Source organism: Phyllobates terribilis, unplaced genomic scaffold, assembly GCF_046119375.1.
Source record: "Phyllobates terribilis strain yellow unplaced genomic scaffold, ASM4611937v1 Scaffold_2__4_contigs__length_985480577, whole genome shotgun sequence".
NCBI lineage: Eukaryota > Metazoa > Chordata > Amphibia > Anura > Dendrobatidae > Phyllobates > Phyllobates terribilis.
In genome coordinates this window covers 144,848,667-144,861,894 of record NW_027362762.1, presented here as the reverse complement: position 1 = coordinate 144,861,894, position 13,228 = coordinate 144,848,667, and the positions used below count along the sequence as shown (strand labels likewise).

The 13,228-nt window shown below is 41.6% G+C and overlaps 1 protein-coding gene across 2 annotated transcripts in view; it reads left to right on the top strand.

The window, feature by feature from the left end:
• Window positions 1-13,228, top strand: part of RARG (retinoic acid receptor gamma) — a 216,394-nt gene that overhangs the window by 58,240 nt on the left and 144,926 nt on the right. For both annotated transcript variants that reach the window (XM_073662939.1, XM_073662940.1), the window contains exon 2: window positions 3,969-4,321. In XM_073662939.1, coding sequence (XP_073519040.1) covers window positions 4,129-4,321 — 193 coding nt within the window. In that variant the 5' untranslated portion in view covers window positions 3,969-4,128. The remainder of the gene's footprint in view (window positions 1-3,968; window positions 4,322-13,228) is intronic.

Genomic DNA, 13,228 nt, shown 5'->3' with positions numbered 1-13,228 from the left:
CATGTGGAATTATATACTTAACAAAAAAGAGTGAAACAACTGAAAATATGTCTTATATTCTAGGTTCTTCAAAGTAGCCACCTTTTGCTTTGATGACTGCTTTGCACACTCTTGGCATTCTCTTGATGAGCTTCAAGAGGTAGTCACTGGAAATGGTTTTCACTTCACAGGTGTGCCCTGTCAGGTTTAATAAGTGGGATTTCTTGCCTTATAAATGGGGTTGGGACCATCAGTTGTGTTGTGCAGAAGTCAGGTGGATACACAGCTGATAGTCCTACTGAATAGAATGTTAGGATTTGTATTTTGGCAAGAAAAAAGCAGCTAAGTAAAAAAAAACGAGTGGCCATCATTACTTTAAGAAATGAAGGTCAGTCAGTCCGAAAAATTGGGCAAACTTTGAATGTGTCCCCAAGTGCTGTTGCAAAAACCATCAAGCGTTACAAAGAAACTGGCTCACATGAGGACCGCCCCAGGAAAGGAAGACCAAGAGTCACCTCTGCTTCTGAGGATAAGTTTATCCGAGTCACCAGCCACAGAAATCGCAGGTTAACAGCAGCTCAGATTAGAGACCAGGTCAATGCCACACAGAGTTCTAGCAGCAGACACATCTCTACAACAACTGTTAAGAGGAGACTTTGTGCAGCAGGCCTTCATGGTAAAATAGCTGTTAGGAAACCACTGCTAAGGACAGGCAACAAGCAGAAGAGACTTGTTTGGGCTAAAGAACACAAGGAAAGGACATTAGACCAGTGGAAATCTGTGCTTTGGTCTGATGAGTCCAAATTTGAGATCTTTGGTTCCAACCACTGTGTCTTTGTGTGACGCAGAAAAGGTGAACAGATGGACTCTACATGCCTGGTTCCCACCGTGAAGCATGGAGGAAGAGGTGTGATGGTGCTTTGCTGGTGACACTGTTGGGGATTTATTCAAAATTGAAGGCATACTGAACCAGCATGGCTACCACAGCATCTTGCAGCGGCATGCTATTCCATCCAGTTTGCGTTTAGTTGGACCATCATTTATTTTTCAACAGGACAATGACCCCAAACACACCTCCAGTCTTTGTAAGGGCTATTTGACCAAGAAAGAGAGTGATGGGGTGCTACGCCAGATGACCTGGCCTCCACAGTCACCAGACCTGAACCCAATCGAGGTGGTTTGGGGTGAGCTGGACCGCAGAGTGAAGGCAAAAGGGCCAACAAGTGCTAAGCATCTCTGGGAACTCCTTCAAGATTGTTGGAAGACCATTTCCGGTGACTACCTCTTGAAGCTCATCAAGAGAATGCCAAGAGTGTGCAAAGCAGTCATCAAAGCAAAAAGTGGCTACTTTGAAGAACCTAGATTATAAGACATATTTTCAGTTGTTTCACACTTTTTTGTTAGGTATATAATTCTACATGTGTTAATTCATAGTTTTGATGCCTTCAGTGTGAATGTACAATTTTCAAAGTCATGAAAATACAGAAAAATCTTTAAATGAGAAGGTGTGTCCAAACTTTTGGTCTGTGCTGTATATTTCAAAACAGTTGCAAAAATAAAAAAAAAATTGCTTAATCTTTAAGACCCAAAAAGTTGGTCACTAAAGAGTTACATGATCAAATGTGGCAAATAAAGAACAAATCCTCGCACTACTAACACTGCATGCTATTATATTACACACCGTGGACAAAAATGTGCACATGGACGTAGGGTTTTAGAGTTTAACCAAAACTTAAAAATACAATATCATTTGTTATTTGCTCTCTAGATGACCCCTTTAACTAACAGGAATACTTTATTAAAGCTCAGCTGGAATCGGGATAGTTGTGACAAACAGTAACATGTGCCATAGATTAAAGTAGTGTACATTTGCTTAATAAGAAACAATTACAGGCGGCTGCACACATTGGAACTTTATGTACTTTCCTTTGGATACAAAGTAACCACTAAAGTCAACTCTTCTACCAGTAAAATTTAAAGTAACAAACTTTTTGCCTGAGTACACTGTACCCTCCATTACTATTCTGCAGGAGATTTTCCAGGTGAACATATACAGCCGTGGTGTGCATTATGTCACCGTGCAATGGCTTCTTACCCGCAGAGAGGTTCCTAACTCCTGTATGGCGCCCTCTTCTGGTTCCATTATTTGGAACTTCGGATGAAAAGGCAGAATTTTGCTATCCCCACCAGGCTTTCTTAGAAATGAGTCCGAGCAAATGTGATTTGAGGCACCACTTCTAACTTTGAGTATTTAGTCATTTCAATTTTTATCTTATCTTTGCCCTCTTCTGCCAGGCCAACCTTGTCCACTTGTCCAAAAAAGTGATTTTTGCTATTTTGCTACAACAAAATGACACTAGGGCTAACGATACAATTGTCAAGGGGCCACCACCACCAAGCAGTTACTGAGTTGTTTTAAGGCTCCATTAGATAGATACCTTTAAAGGGAATCTGTCACCAGATTTTTGCCACCTAATCTGAAAGCAGCCTAATGTAGAGACAGAGACCCTGATTCCAGCGATGTGTCACTTACCGGGCTTCTTGCTATAGGTTTGATGAAATCACTGTTTTATCAGCTGGAGATTATCACTAGAGGACTAGTAAACCTGCTGCCATGTAGTCCTCCATATTCATGAGCTCTGTATAACCCCGCCCCCACAACTGATCGGCAGCTTTCTGCCTATGCACAGTGTACACAGACAGCTGCCAATCAGTGGTGTGGGCGGGGTTATACAGAGCTCAGCATTCAGAGAACTGATAGACTTGCAGCAGATAAAACAGTGATTGTATCAAAATGATAGCAAGTAGCCCAGGAAGTGATAAATCATTGGAATCAGGGTCTCTGCCCCTACATCATGCTGCTCTCAGATGGGCTAGTAGAAACCTGGTGACCGATTCCATTTACTATCAGAAAAAAGACCAGATTGACTTATTTTGCAGCTTTTAGACGCTCTTTGTTCCCTTACAAAAAGGACATGCAAATTAACTTTCCTCCAAGAAAAAGAATGTCACCCTTTGACAAGCCTTACCATTTGACTTAAGATAGTTAGTCAGCTTTGTGGTCTGCATAAGGACAAACAGTACCCACTAGTCCCCTCATCCAGCGCCCTTCACTGGTGAGTCAAGAACCCCTAAACAGCTTTCTGCAGAAGGGTGTGTTTTTCTTTATGAGAAGGCTGTGGTTTGATTTAATATCCTGTTGTGTGGCCAGGCTCTATAAAGGGACAGACTAACTCCAATAGGTGGCAGTAGAGAGCCAGTTTGCTCCCTCTTGGAGGAAGGCTAACTTGGCATCATGGTGGTTCAGTGGTTAGCACTGTTACTTTGCAGCATCGGAGTTCTTGGTTCATATCCCACTAAAGATAACATCTGCAAGGAATTTGTGTGGGTTTCCTCCGGGTTCTCCGGTTTCCTCCCACACTCCAAAGACATACTGATAGGCAATCTAGATTGTGAGCCCCAATGGGGACAGTGATGATAATGTATGTAAAGTGCTGTGGAATTAATGACTCTATATAAATGAGTAATTAAGTAAGGAGCTGAGCTACCAATGGACATTATGGCAAAATGTAGCCCTATTCCCTATTACATTTATTTATTGATTAATGATATACTGGTCACTTGACATATGAACGTCTGAAAGTGACCTATAGTACATAAAGGTGGCGGATGGCAGACAAAAGACAAAATTAATACAGTATAATGTCAATATTTCATGCAAGCTACAATATATGAAGTGAGACTGTATAAAACCAACATGTCCTGTGTATTATATGTTGTAGTTTTCGTTTGGGTGATGATTCACGGCCAGTGACAGCTCAGTAGATGATTATGGTTTATGACTTAATGGATAGGTGTAAAAAACTTTACTAGTTCATGATTGCTATATGTGACAGCAGAATGGCCATAGTCGCTACTGAACAGAAGCGAATGCAAATCTTCAAGAGATGGATTCAAAATAACACTGATTTATTGATCCTGTTTTTCAGGAAGAAATGTGAAAGTTTACAGCGCAAGTTTAGGATCCTCCATCAGTACACACGAATGCCCAGGATGGATTTATTGCAGAATAACTAGAGAAGACCTGGTTGTTTAAGGTGGATCTTCTTGGAGTTAAACTTTTTAAAGCTACTGAGATACAATAAAATCATGGCAAACAGTAGCAAAGAGCGTCTCTGCGGATCTGGTGCTCCACTTGGTCACGTCAATGGCTTTCCTCCTTCTGTTTACCCTTTTGCCTTTAGCGGAGGGATGCGGAGCTCCCCACCTTTTGAAATGCTAGCCAATGGGAACTTCTTTCGGAATTTCCCCACTGACCTGCCCAAGGAAATGGCTTCTCTGTGTGAGTATGCAGTTTTATGAATTGTTACAAATCTTGTAAATACAATGTTACAAATAAGTGATGGAAATGTTATAACTGGAAAGTAAAAGCTATGGCACTAAGAGACATTCAAGTTTAGGAGATATATTAGGACATGTTCACACAGAGTCTTCTTTTTTTACAGGGAATTTAGAACATCTTCTGCTTTTTAATCAAAGTTAAAAATGCTTGAAATGCTCTTTGAATGAGCTTCTGATTAATTTCTTTGGTAAAATTCACCTACAGTGCACATGGTGCTGTTTTTTATTTAACCACATGACTTTTTCAGCATGGAAAAAAAAGCTTCAAATTTAACTTCTGACATTAACTGAAGTAGAAAAAACTCCTAAGGCTATGTTCCCACAATGAGTTTTTGGTGAGGTTTTTATGCTGCGGATTTTCAAAAAATTGCAAGTAACCTATTTTACTTAATGGGTGCAAAAATTGTGCAAAAAATCTGCAACATCAAAAACTCACCAAAAGCTCATCATTGAAATGTGGCCTAATACACAAAAATAGTGCAAAAAAAGTGTATTTTAAGAATTTTTGGATGTGGATTTTTCTGCCAGAAAAGTTCCCAGAAAAAAAACTCCATGTGAACAAGCCCTCGTGTTTAAGGGGAAGGGGTTTACATGGACTACATTTATTGTTAGACACAAAAAAGTAAACCTTTTGCTAACAGCTTTAGGTTATGATCCAGAACTCAACTGCAATGTCTATGGTGGGGAAGAGGAGCAAGTTGAAGGCACTGCTGACTACTCAACCACTACCTGTCTACCCAACCACACTCCACTTAGAGTATGTTCACCAGGGCGCTGCATTTTTGGCCAGTGGAAAATCTGCATCGTATTCCAATACGAGCAATATGGATCAGATAAGTTGATTATTGCTGTTTGATGTGATGAGCATTATATCCTCTTGCGGAATACTATTGGTGACACCAGAAAGGAGGCAAAATACCAGTGACAGTGCCTATGAGTTCTGTGGTAGATTAATGGCTGAGCTTACCCAATTAATTTAAAAATATAAATAATAATGGATCTTGTCTAATCTCTCAGACAGTATTTCTGCAGTTTCTTAAGAAAAAATCTTGCTAAAAAGCCCAGGCGTCTTTATAGCCCACAGTGGGTTGCCTGGGTGGTTGGTTCTCAAGGAATGGACAGAGGACACATATAGCACTTTTCTTAATAATTATGTGATGAGCTTGGGCCCTGTGGTATTGAGTGCCTGGGTCTTGAGAGGGCTTCTGACGACCTCCATCTTTCTCATGCTGGACTAGCAGCTTCCTCTGCCCCTTTTCAGCACGAGACGACACTTTACAGTAGAAGTTTGTGTGGGTTGGTGATTCTGACATGAGCTTTCTTCACCCCCTGTTCTCCAGGCTTCGGCCTAGTTTGGCACATAAGCCTTGAGCTTTCCGAGGCTTTCCTCCCAACATTGGTTCTTCCTGCTTGCCTGGGGCGGCACACACTTATACTCATACAGTAACTCCTCTCCAATCAAGCATCTCCCTGTGGCTTCAAGTGAGGGGAGAAGCCTTGAACTCCGGGGCATGCTAAACACAGGACAAGGACAAGATTAAAATGGAGGGGGTGTGAGGGAGACAAGCCTGCTAATGTGGTGTACGTACTGAGAGGAGGGAGAAATGGCTGCCCTTCATCTCTCCCTAGGGAGTTGACTACAGCACATGACCAAAATTGTTTGTTGCATAGAGCTATGAAGACACTATATACAACTCAAGGGTATACATATAAATGGAGCTGCAGGGTATATCCTTAGTATATACTCATTAGAATACTCTCAGAGATTAGCTAACACCTCACCACAACAACTTCTCTTAAAGGGGTTGTTTCGCCATTGATCTTCAGGAGCACACTGCTCCCCTGCCTTCCGGCTTCCTGCTTGCTGGGAGCGGTGCGTCCCACTTGACAGTTTGGACTAGTGGCATGGGTTCGCTAATGGCCTGGACTTTGCACCTTCGAACACTGCAAGGAGAGGCAGCTTATCCTCTGAGGCATCGAAGGAGATTAGGGGTACTGAAGCTGAGTGCATCTGGAACTAACAGCACTTTCCAGTGATACCCGCCAGCTTCAAAACAGCTTTTACAAGCTCCGTAGAAAAGAACTTACCTAGAAGATCGGCCACTGCTGATATACTGCAGCGGTGGCCGGTAACCTTGGCAATGAGGAGTAAACAATAAAATTAAAAAGATCTTCATTCTTGAGAACGGAAAGTATTTTTGACTAACAAGTAAATTGAAAAATTGCTTGTTTTTACAAGTACTTTGCAATTTTAACCCTTTGTGATTATAATAACCATTTGAAGGGTGAAGAGTATCCGTACTATTACTATTATTCTATTGAAGGACCCAAGTTAGTGACATTAACTCCTCTATTTCCTTAGATCACCTGGGAAGTTGGTATACTATTTAATTGGGTGCGTCCTTAAGTCAGATGCATCTTATAGCCTGAAAAATGCAAATTATTTAGATGTCGAGCAGAAAATATGTCGTCTGGTGTCATGGAGGCAGTTTGAGGTCAAACACATATGAATGGAAACAGCAATGGATTGTTGCGTTTACTTCATATAAGTAACTTTTTTGCCCTCAGATAACATGAACATGAGTGACAGTAACTGTGTAAAGGTGACTGAGTGACTACTCTTCCCTCCGGCCATGTACTACAGAATGTCAGCGTCAGCGCCTGCATGAAGGCATAGGTAGATCATGTCAGAGGGAGGCGATGCCAACGTCTGCATGTTTTACACAAGAGATATTGTATTATTCCCTGAAGTCAGCCGCACCCATGGGTGCAGTGGCTCATTCCTATGAACCTCAACATGTAATTATCTTTGTAATAATATTAATAATAATAATCAGGAAACATACTCTTGGGCACTCCTGAGGGAGGAGAGAAATGTTCCTGACTACCTGTATGAGGACGTTTTGAGGCTCCCAACGTCCTGAGTAACTTAATTCTGTATGTCCCTTACAGTTAGACTCCTAAAAATAATGACCAAAGATAAAGCGTTCGGTCTCAGGCTTTTCTTCCTGTGTCAGTCATTTATGCTTTGACTCTTTGACCTTAGTCCAGGAAGTAGCTAAACTACGGAAGCCATTCTTAACAACTATGGAGCTTTCACTTAGTCACAGAGTCAGTGAGGCTTCATAGAAGTGCATGTGTAGGTCCCATAGAAGTGCATGTGTAGGTCCTCCTCTCCTCTCCCTCCTCCTATTTAAAGCACCTCTCCAGTGGGGTTTTTTCAGCCCCATCTTGTGACTGCAACTTCTGGCTGGCAGAAATCAGAAGTTACATCTCAATCTCTCAGTGCAAGTCTATGAGAGCCAGAACAAGGCCAGAAGAAGGCTCTCATAGACTTACATTGAAGAGAGACCTCCGATTTGCTCCAGCAAACGCTGGCGTGGTCTGGCAGGTCAATCATTCAACTATCAGCTATGTCCCCTGACTACATCATACATCGGAACGCTCAACTCGACAAAGTGTTCTTGTTTTCTGTATGAGAGAGCCACTGCCGGACCCCTCTTATCCCCCAACAGAACAAAACGATCGGCTGCTAAAATTCAACAGGATTCATCATTTCTCAGTATAGGCTTTGGAGGCCTCTATTGCTAGAGATGAACGAACTCGAACTGTAAAGTTTGGGGTTTATACTAAACACCTAGTGTCCGATGCTGAACTCCGACATCTCCTGGAAGTCGAGAGAGAGAGAAAGAGAAGAGAGAGGGAAGAAAGATTTTCCAGCTCCGAAGTTCAGGTCTCCATTCATTTCAATGGGGTTCGGTTTCAGGTTCAAGTTCGAGTACAATTCTGGTACCAGATCCGAATTTTGGACTAAAGTTCGGTCAGGAACCAGAACCCGAATTTCCACGGGTCCACTCATCCCTACGTTATACACATTAGATAGTCGGCTGATCCCGCCGAAGTTCAGTTTATCTAATTCTTTTTATTCACATTGTGTTGAGCAGATACAGTGGTGGCCAAAAGTATTGGCACCCCTGCAATTCTGTCAGATAATACTCAGTTTCTTCCTGAAAATGATTGCAATCACAAATTCTTTGGTATTATTCTCTTCATTTAATTTGCTTGCAAGGAAAAAACACAAAAGAGAATGAAGCAAAAATCAAATCATTTATCATTTCACACAAAACTCCAAAAATGGGCCAGAGAAAAGTATTGGCACCCTCAGCCTAATACTTGGTTGCACAACCTTTAGCCAAAATAACTGCGAACAACCGCTTCCGGTAACCATCAATGAGTTTCTTACAATGCTCTGCTGGAATTGTAGACCATTCTTCTTTGGCAAACTGCTCCAGGTCCCTGATATTTGAAGGGTGCCTTCTCCAAACTGCCATTTTGAGATCTCTCCACAGGTGTTCTATGGGATTCAGGTCTGGACTCATTGCTGGCCACCTTAGAAGTCTCCAGTGCTTTCTCTCAAACCATTTTATAGTGCTTTTGGAAGCGTGTTTTGGGTCATTGTCCTGCTGGAAGACCCATGACCCCTGAGGGAGACCCAGCTTTCTCACACTGGGCCCTACATTATGCTGCAAAATTTGTTGGTAGTCTTCAGACTTCATAATGCCATGCACACGGTCAAGCAGTCCAGTGCCAGAGGCAGCAAAGCAACCCCAAAACATCAGGGAACCTCCGCCATGTTTGACTGTAGGGACCGTGTTCTTTTCTTTGAATGCCTCTTTTTTTTCCTGTACACTCTATGTTGATGCTTTTTCCGAAAAAGCTCTACTTTTGTCTCATCTGACCAGAGAACATTCTTCCAAAACGTTTTAGGCTTTCTCAGGTAAGTTTTGGCAAACTCCAGCCTAGCTTTTTTATGTCTCGGGGTAAGAAGTGGGGTCTTCCTGGGTATCCTACCATACAGTCCCTTTTCATTCAGACGCCGACGGATAGTACGGGTTGACACTGTTGTACCCTCGGACTGCAGGGCAGCTTGAACTTGTTTGGATGTTAGTCGAGGTTCTTTATCCACCATCCGCACAATCTTGCGTTGAAATCTCTCGTCAATTTTTCTTTTCCATCCACATCTAGGGAGGTTAGCCACAGTGCCATGGGCTTTAAACTTCTTGATGACACTGCTCACGGAAGACACAGGAACATTCAGGTCTTTGGAGATGGACTTGTAGCCTTGAGATTGCTCATGCTTCCTCACAATTTGGTTTCTCAAGTCCTCAGACAGTTCTTTGGTCTTCTTTCTTTTCTCCATGCTCAATGCAGTACACACAAGGACACAGGACAGAGGTTGAGTCAACTTTAATCCATGTTAACTGGCTGCAAGTGTGATTTAGCTATTGCCAACACCTGTTAGGTGCCACAGGTAAGTTACAGGTGCTGCTAATTACACGAATTAGAGAAGCATCACATGATTTTTCAAACAGTGCCAATACTTTTGTCCACCCCCTTTTTTAGGTTTGGTGTGGAATTATATCCAATTTGGCTTTAGGACAATTCATTTTGTGTTTTTTCATTGAAGACAAATTAAATGAAGATAATAATACCAAAGAATTTGTGATTGCAATCATTTTCAGGAAGAAACTGAGTATTATCTGACAGAATTGCAGGGGTGCCAATACTTTTGGCCACCACAGTAGGTCCTTGTACATGAGTTGATTATTTGCCAAATGAGCTTTTGTAAGAACACTTTTTTTTTGACCAGTTAATTGGCCTCCAAAATTATCGTTGTTGGCAGCACATCTTCCAGTGTGAACAGGGAATGTGCTGCTGACAATATGCAGACTATTTATGCACCGAGTGACTATATTAACTTTTGTTTGTCCTGAAAGACAAGACAAGCTTCATTCATATTGTTATACCGCTGATCTCCACCAGTGATGGACAGAGAAATGTAAGCCGTAACAATATGTGCACTATAGAGCCGAATTCAGCACCTTGTTGCGGATAATATTGCTCTAGGTTTGTATTGATCTAAAAAATATTCTTCTAATGTAATGCGACTCTACTTAGATTTTTGGTAGTGTATTTTATAGAAGGGGTCTGGCCAGCGCAATACGAGACAGTAGATTTTCCACCAGGCTGTGGTCACACACAAGGCCCAAACTGAGGTCTACTCTTTATAAAATCACTTAATTTCTCAGGGAAACGTCTGTTTCGCATGGATACTTGTAACGGCCCACGCTTTTTGCGGCTGAAACAGCTATTTCCCTGCAAAATTAATTAATTGTGTAAGGAGCAGATAAAAGACTGCAGAGGATTCCCGTTCTGGCATTGGAAGAAGACTTGGCGTGACCACCAAATCTCTTGACAAGCGGTCTCGTCTTTCTAGGAGATAGGTGGCATCACAGATGACCGGATGAGACTTATCTCCCTTGCACCACTGAAATATCTTGCATATACAAGCTAAATGTGCATGTTAGGAACAGGTAACTTACAAGGAATGCATGACCAGGTTCTTGGTACCTAATCTGAGAGCAGCATGATGTAGGGGCAGAGACCCTGATTTCAAGAGCTTTATCACTTACTGGGCTGCTTGCTGTAGTTTGATATAACAATATTTTAGTCTGAATTTACACATCCCTGTTTCACAGCTTAAGTACAGAAATCGATGCACAGACCAGCAGGGGGTCTCCTGACCAGACTTGACCGCTTTAAAGGTAGGAGGCTGTTGAGTTCAGGTTAGGAGACCAGCCTCTGGCCTGTACATCACAGACCTCAAAGTAGATAGAGATTATCATTAGAGAGATATTAAACCTGCTGCCTGGTAGTCCTATGTATTCATGAACTCTTTGTAATATCACCCTTACCACTGATTGGCAGATTTCTGTGTACACTGTGCATAGGCAGAAAGCTGTCAATCAGCGGTGTGGGTGGGGTTATACAGAGCTCAGCATTCAGTGAACTGATAGATCTGTAGCAGATAAAGCAATGATTTTATTAAAACTACACCAGTAATCCAGTAAAAAGACACATTGCAGGAATCAGGGTCTCTGCACCTACATCATACTGCTCTCAGATAGGGCAGCGGAAACTTGGTGACAGATTTCCTTTAAAAGGGTTGTATGAAATGAAAAGAAATGAGCTCACTGTTTGTTCTGGAAACAACCCCACTCATGTTTATGGGTAGTGCCTTGTATCGCAGGTTAACCCCATTCCTGTTAATAGGACGGAGTTACAATATCAGGCTCCTCACTGTTTTAGGGGGAAAAAAAGAGGTGCTTTTCTTCCACCCTTACTTGACCTGTAAATATGCTACTCCGATTAATGATGGCTGTACTGCAAAGAGGAGAACAATGCAGTTGTGGATTTTGCTTTGGATTTGAGGCAGATTTTCCTTTGCATGTGCATTTATCCTTAACCGGAGGCCTTAAAGGGTTAGTCTCATCATCTTAAATGAGTAAAATTGCAAAGTGCTTGTAACAACAAGCAACTTTGCAATTTACTTGTTATTAAAAATCCCCTCATTTCTCAAGAAAGAAAGTGATTTTTTACTTTATTGTTTACTGTGCATTGCCCAGGTTACCAGCCACCTCTGCAATCTAGCAGCAATGGCAAGACATGAACAGTACTTACCTAGCTTTCCAATAGAGCTTGTAAGCACTGCTCTGAAAGTGGCCAGATCAGTGCAGCACACCGTTAGCGACCGATCTAAGCCATCTTAGGTCCCACTGAGCTCCTCTGATGCTACAGAGGCAAAGCTGCGCCAATTGGCCGTGTCATAGAGCGCAGAGTGCAGACCTGTGGTGGACCAAAGCCACTGATCTGAGCTGTCAATTAAGCAGCTGGGAGGACGGGGAGAGGACAACCCCTTTAAATATAATTATCATAGTAATGCACCTATGGCTAAGTGGAGTAATGCCAATAAGAGAACTGCACTAGGGAGTTGCTCTGTAAGTAATTCTCTACATTTGGGCAGGGTCACTAAAGGTGAGCAAACACTTGAAGGAAGTTTGAGTAATGAATTGTGTACACACCAAATCTTTTATTGGCAAGGAGTCCATGATTAATGTCTTGTATGCATGGCAGACGGCAAGAGACACTTTCAGATTTGGTAATGAGTATACAGTAGACATATGACACGGTTATATACAGTAGACATATGACACGGTTATATTCAGTAGACATACGACATGATTATATACAGGACACATATGACACGGTTATATACAGGACACATATGACACGATTATATACAGGACACATATGACACGATTATATACAGTAGACATATCACGATTATATACAGTAGACATATGACACGGTTATATATAGAAGACATATGACACGATTATATACAGGAGACATATGACACGATTATATACAGGACACATATGACACGGTTATATTCAGTAGACGAATGACACGGTTATATTCAGTAGACATACGACATGATTATATACAGGACACATATGACACGGTTATATACAGGACACATATGACACGATTATATACAGTAGACATATCACGATTATATACAGTAGACATGTGACACGGTTATATATAGTAGACATATGACACGATTATATACAGGAGACATATGACACGGTTATATACAGTAGACATATGACACGATTATATACAGGAGACATATGACACGATTATATACAGGACACATATGACACGATTATATTCAGTAGACAAATGACACGGTTATATTCAGTAGACATACGACATGATTATATACAGGACACATATGACACGGTTATATACAGGACACATATGACACGGTTATATACAGTAGACATATGACACGATTATATACAGGAGACATATGACACGGTTATATACAGGAGACATATGACACGGTTATATTCAGTAGACATACGACATGATTATATACAGGACACATATGACACGGTTATATACAGTAGACATATCACGATTATATACAGTAGACATA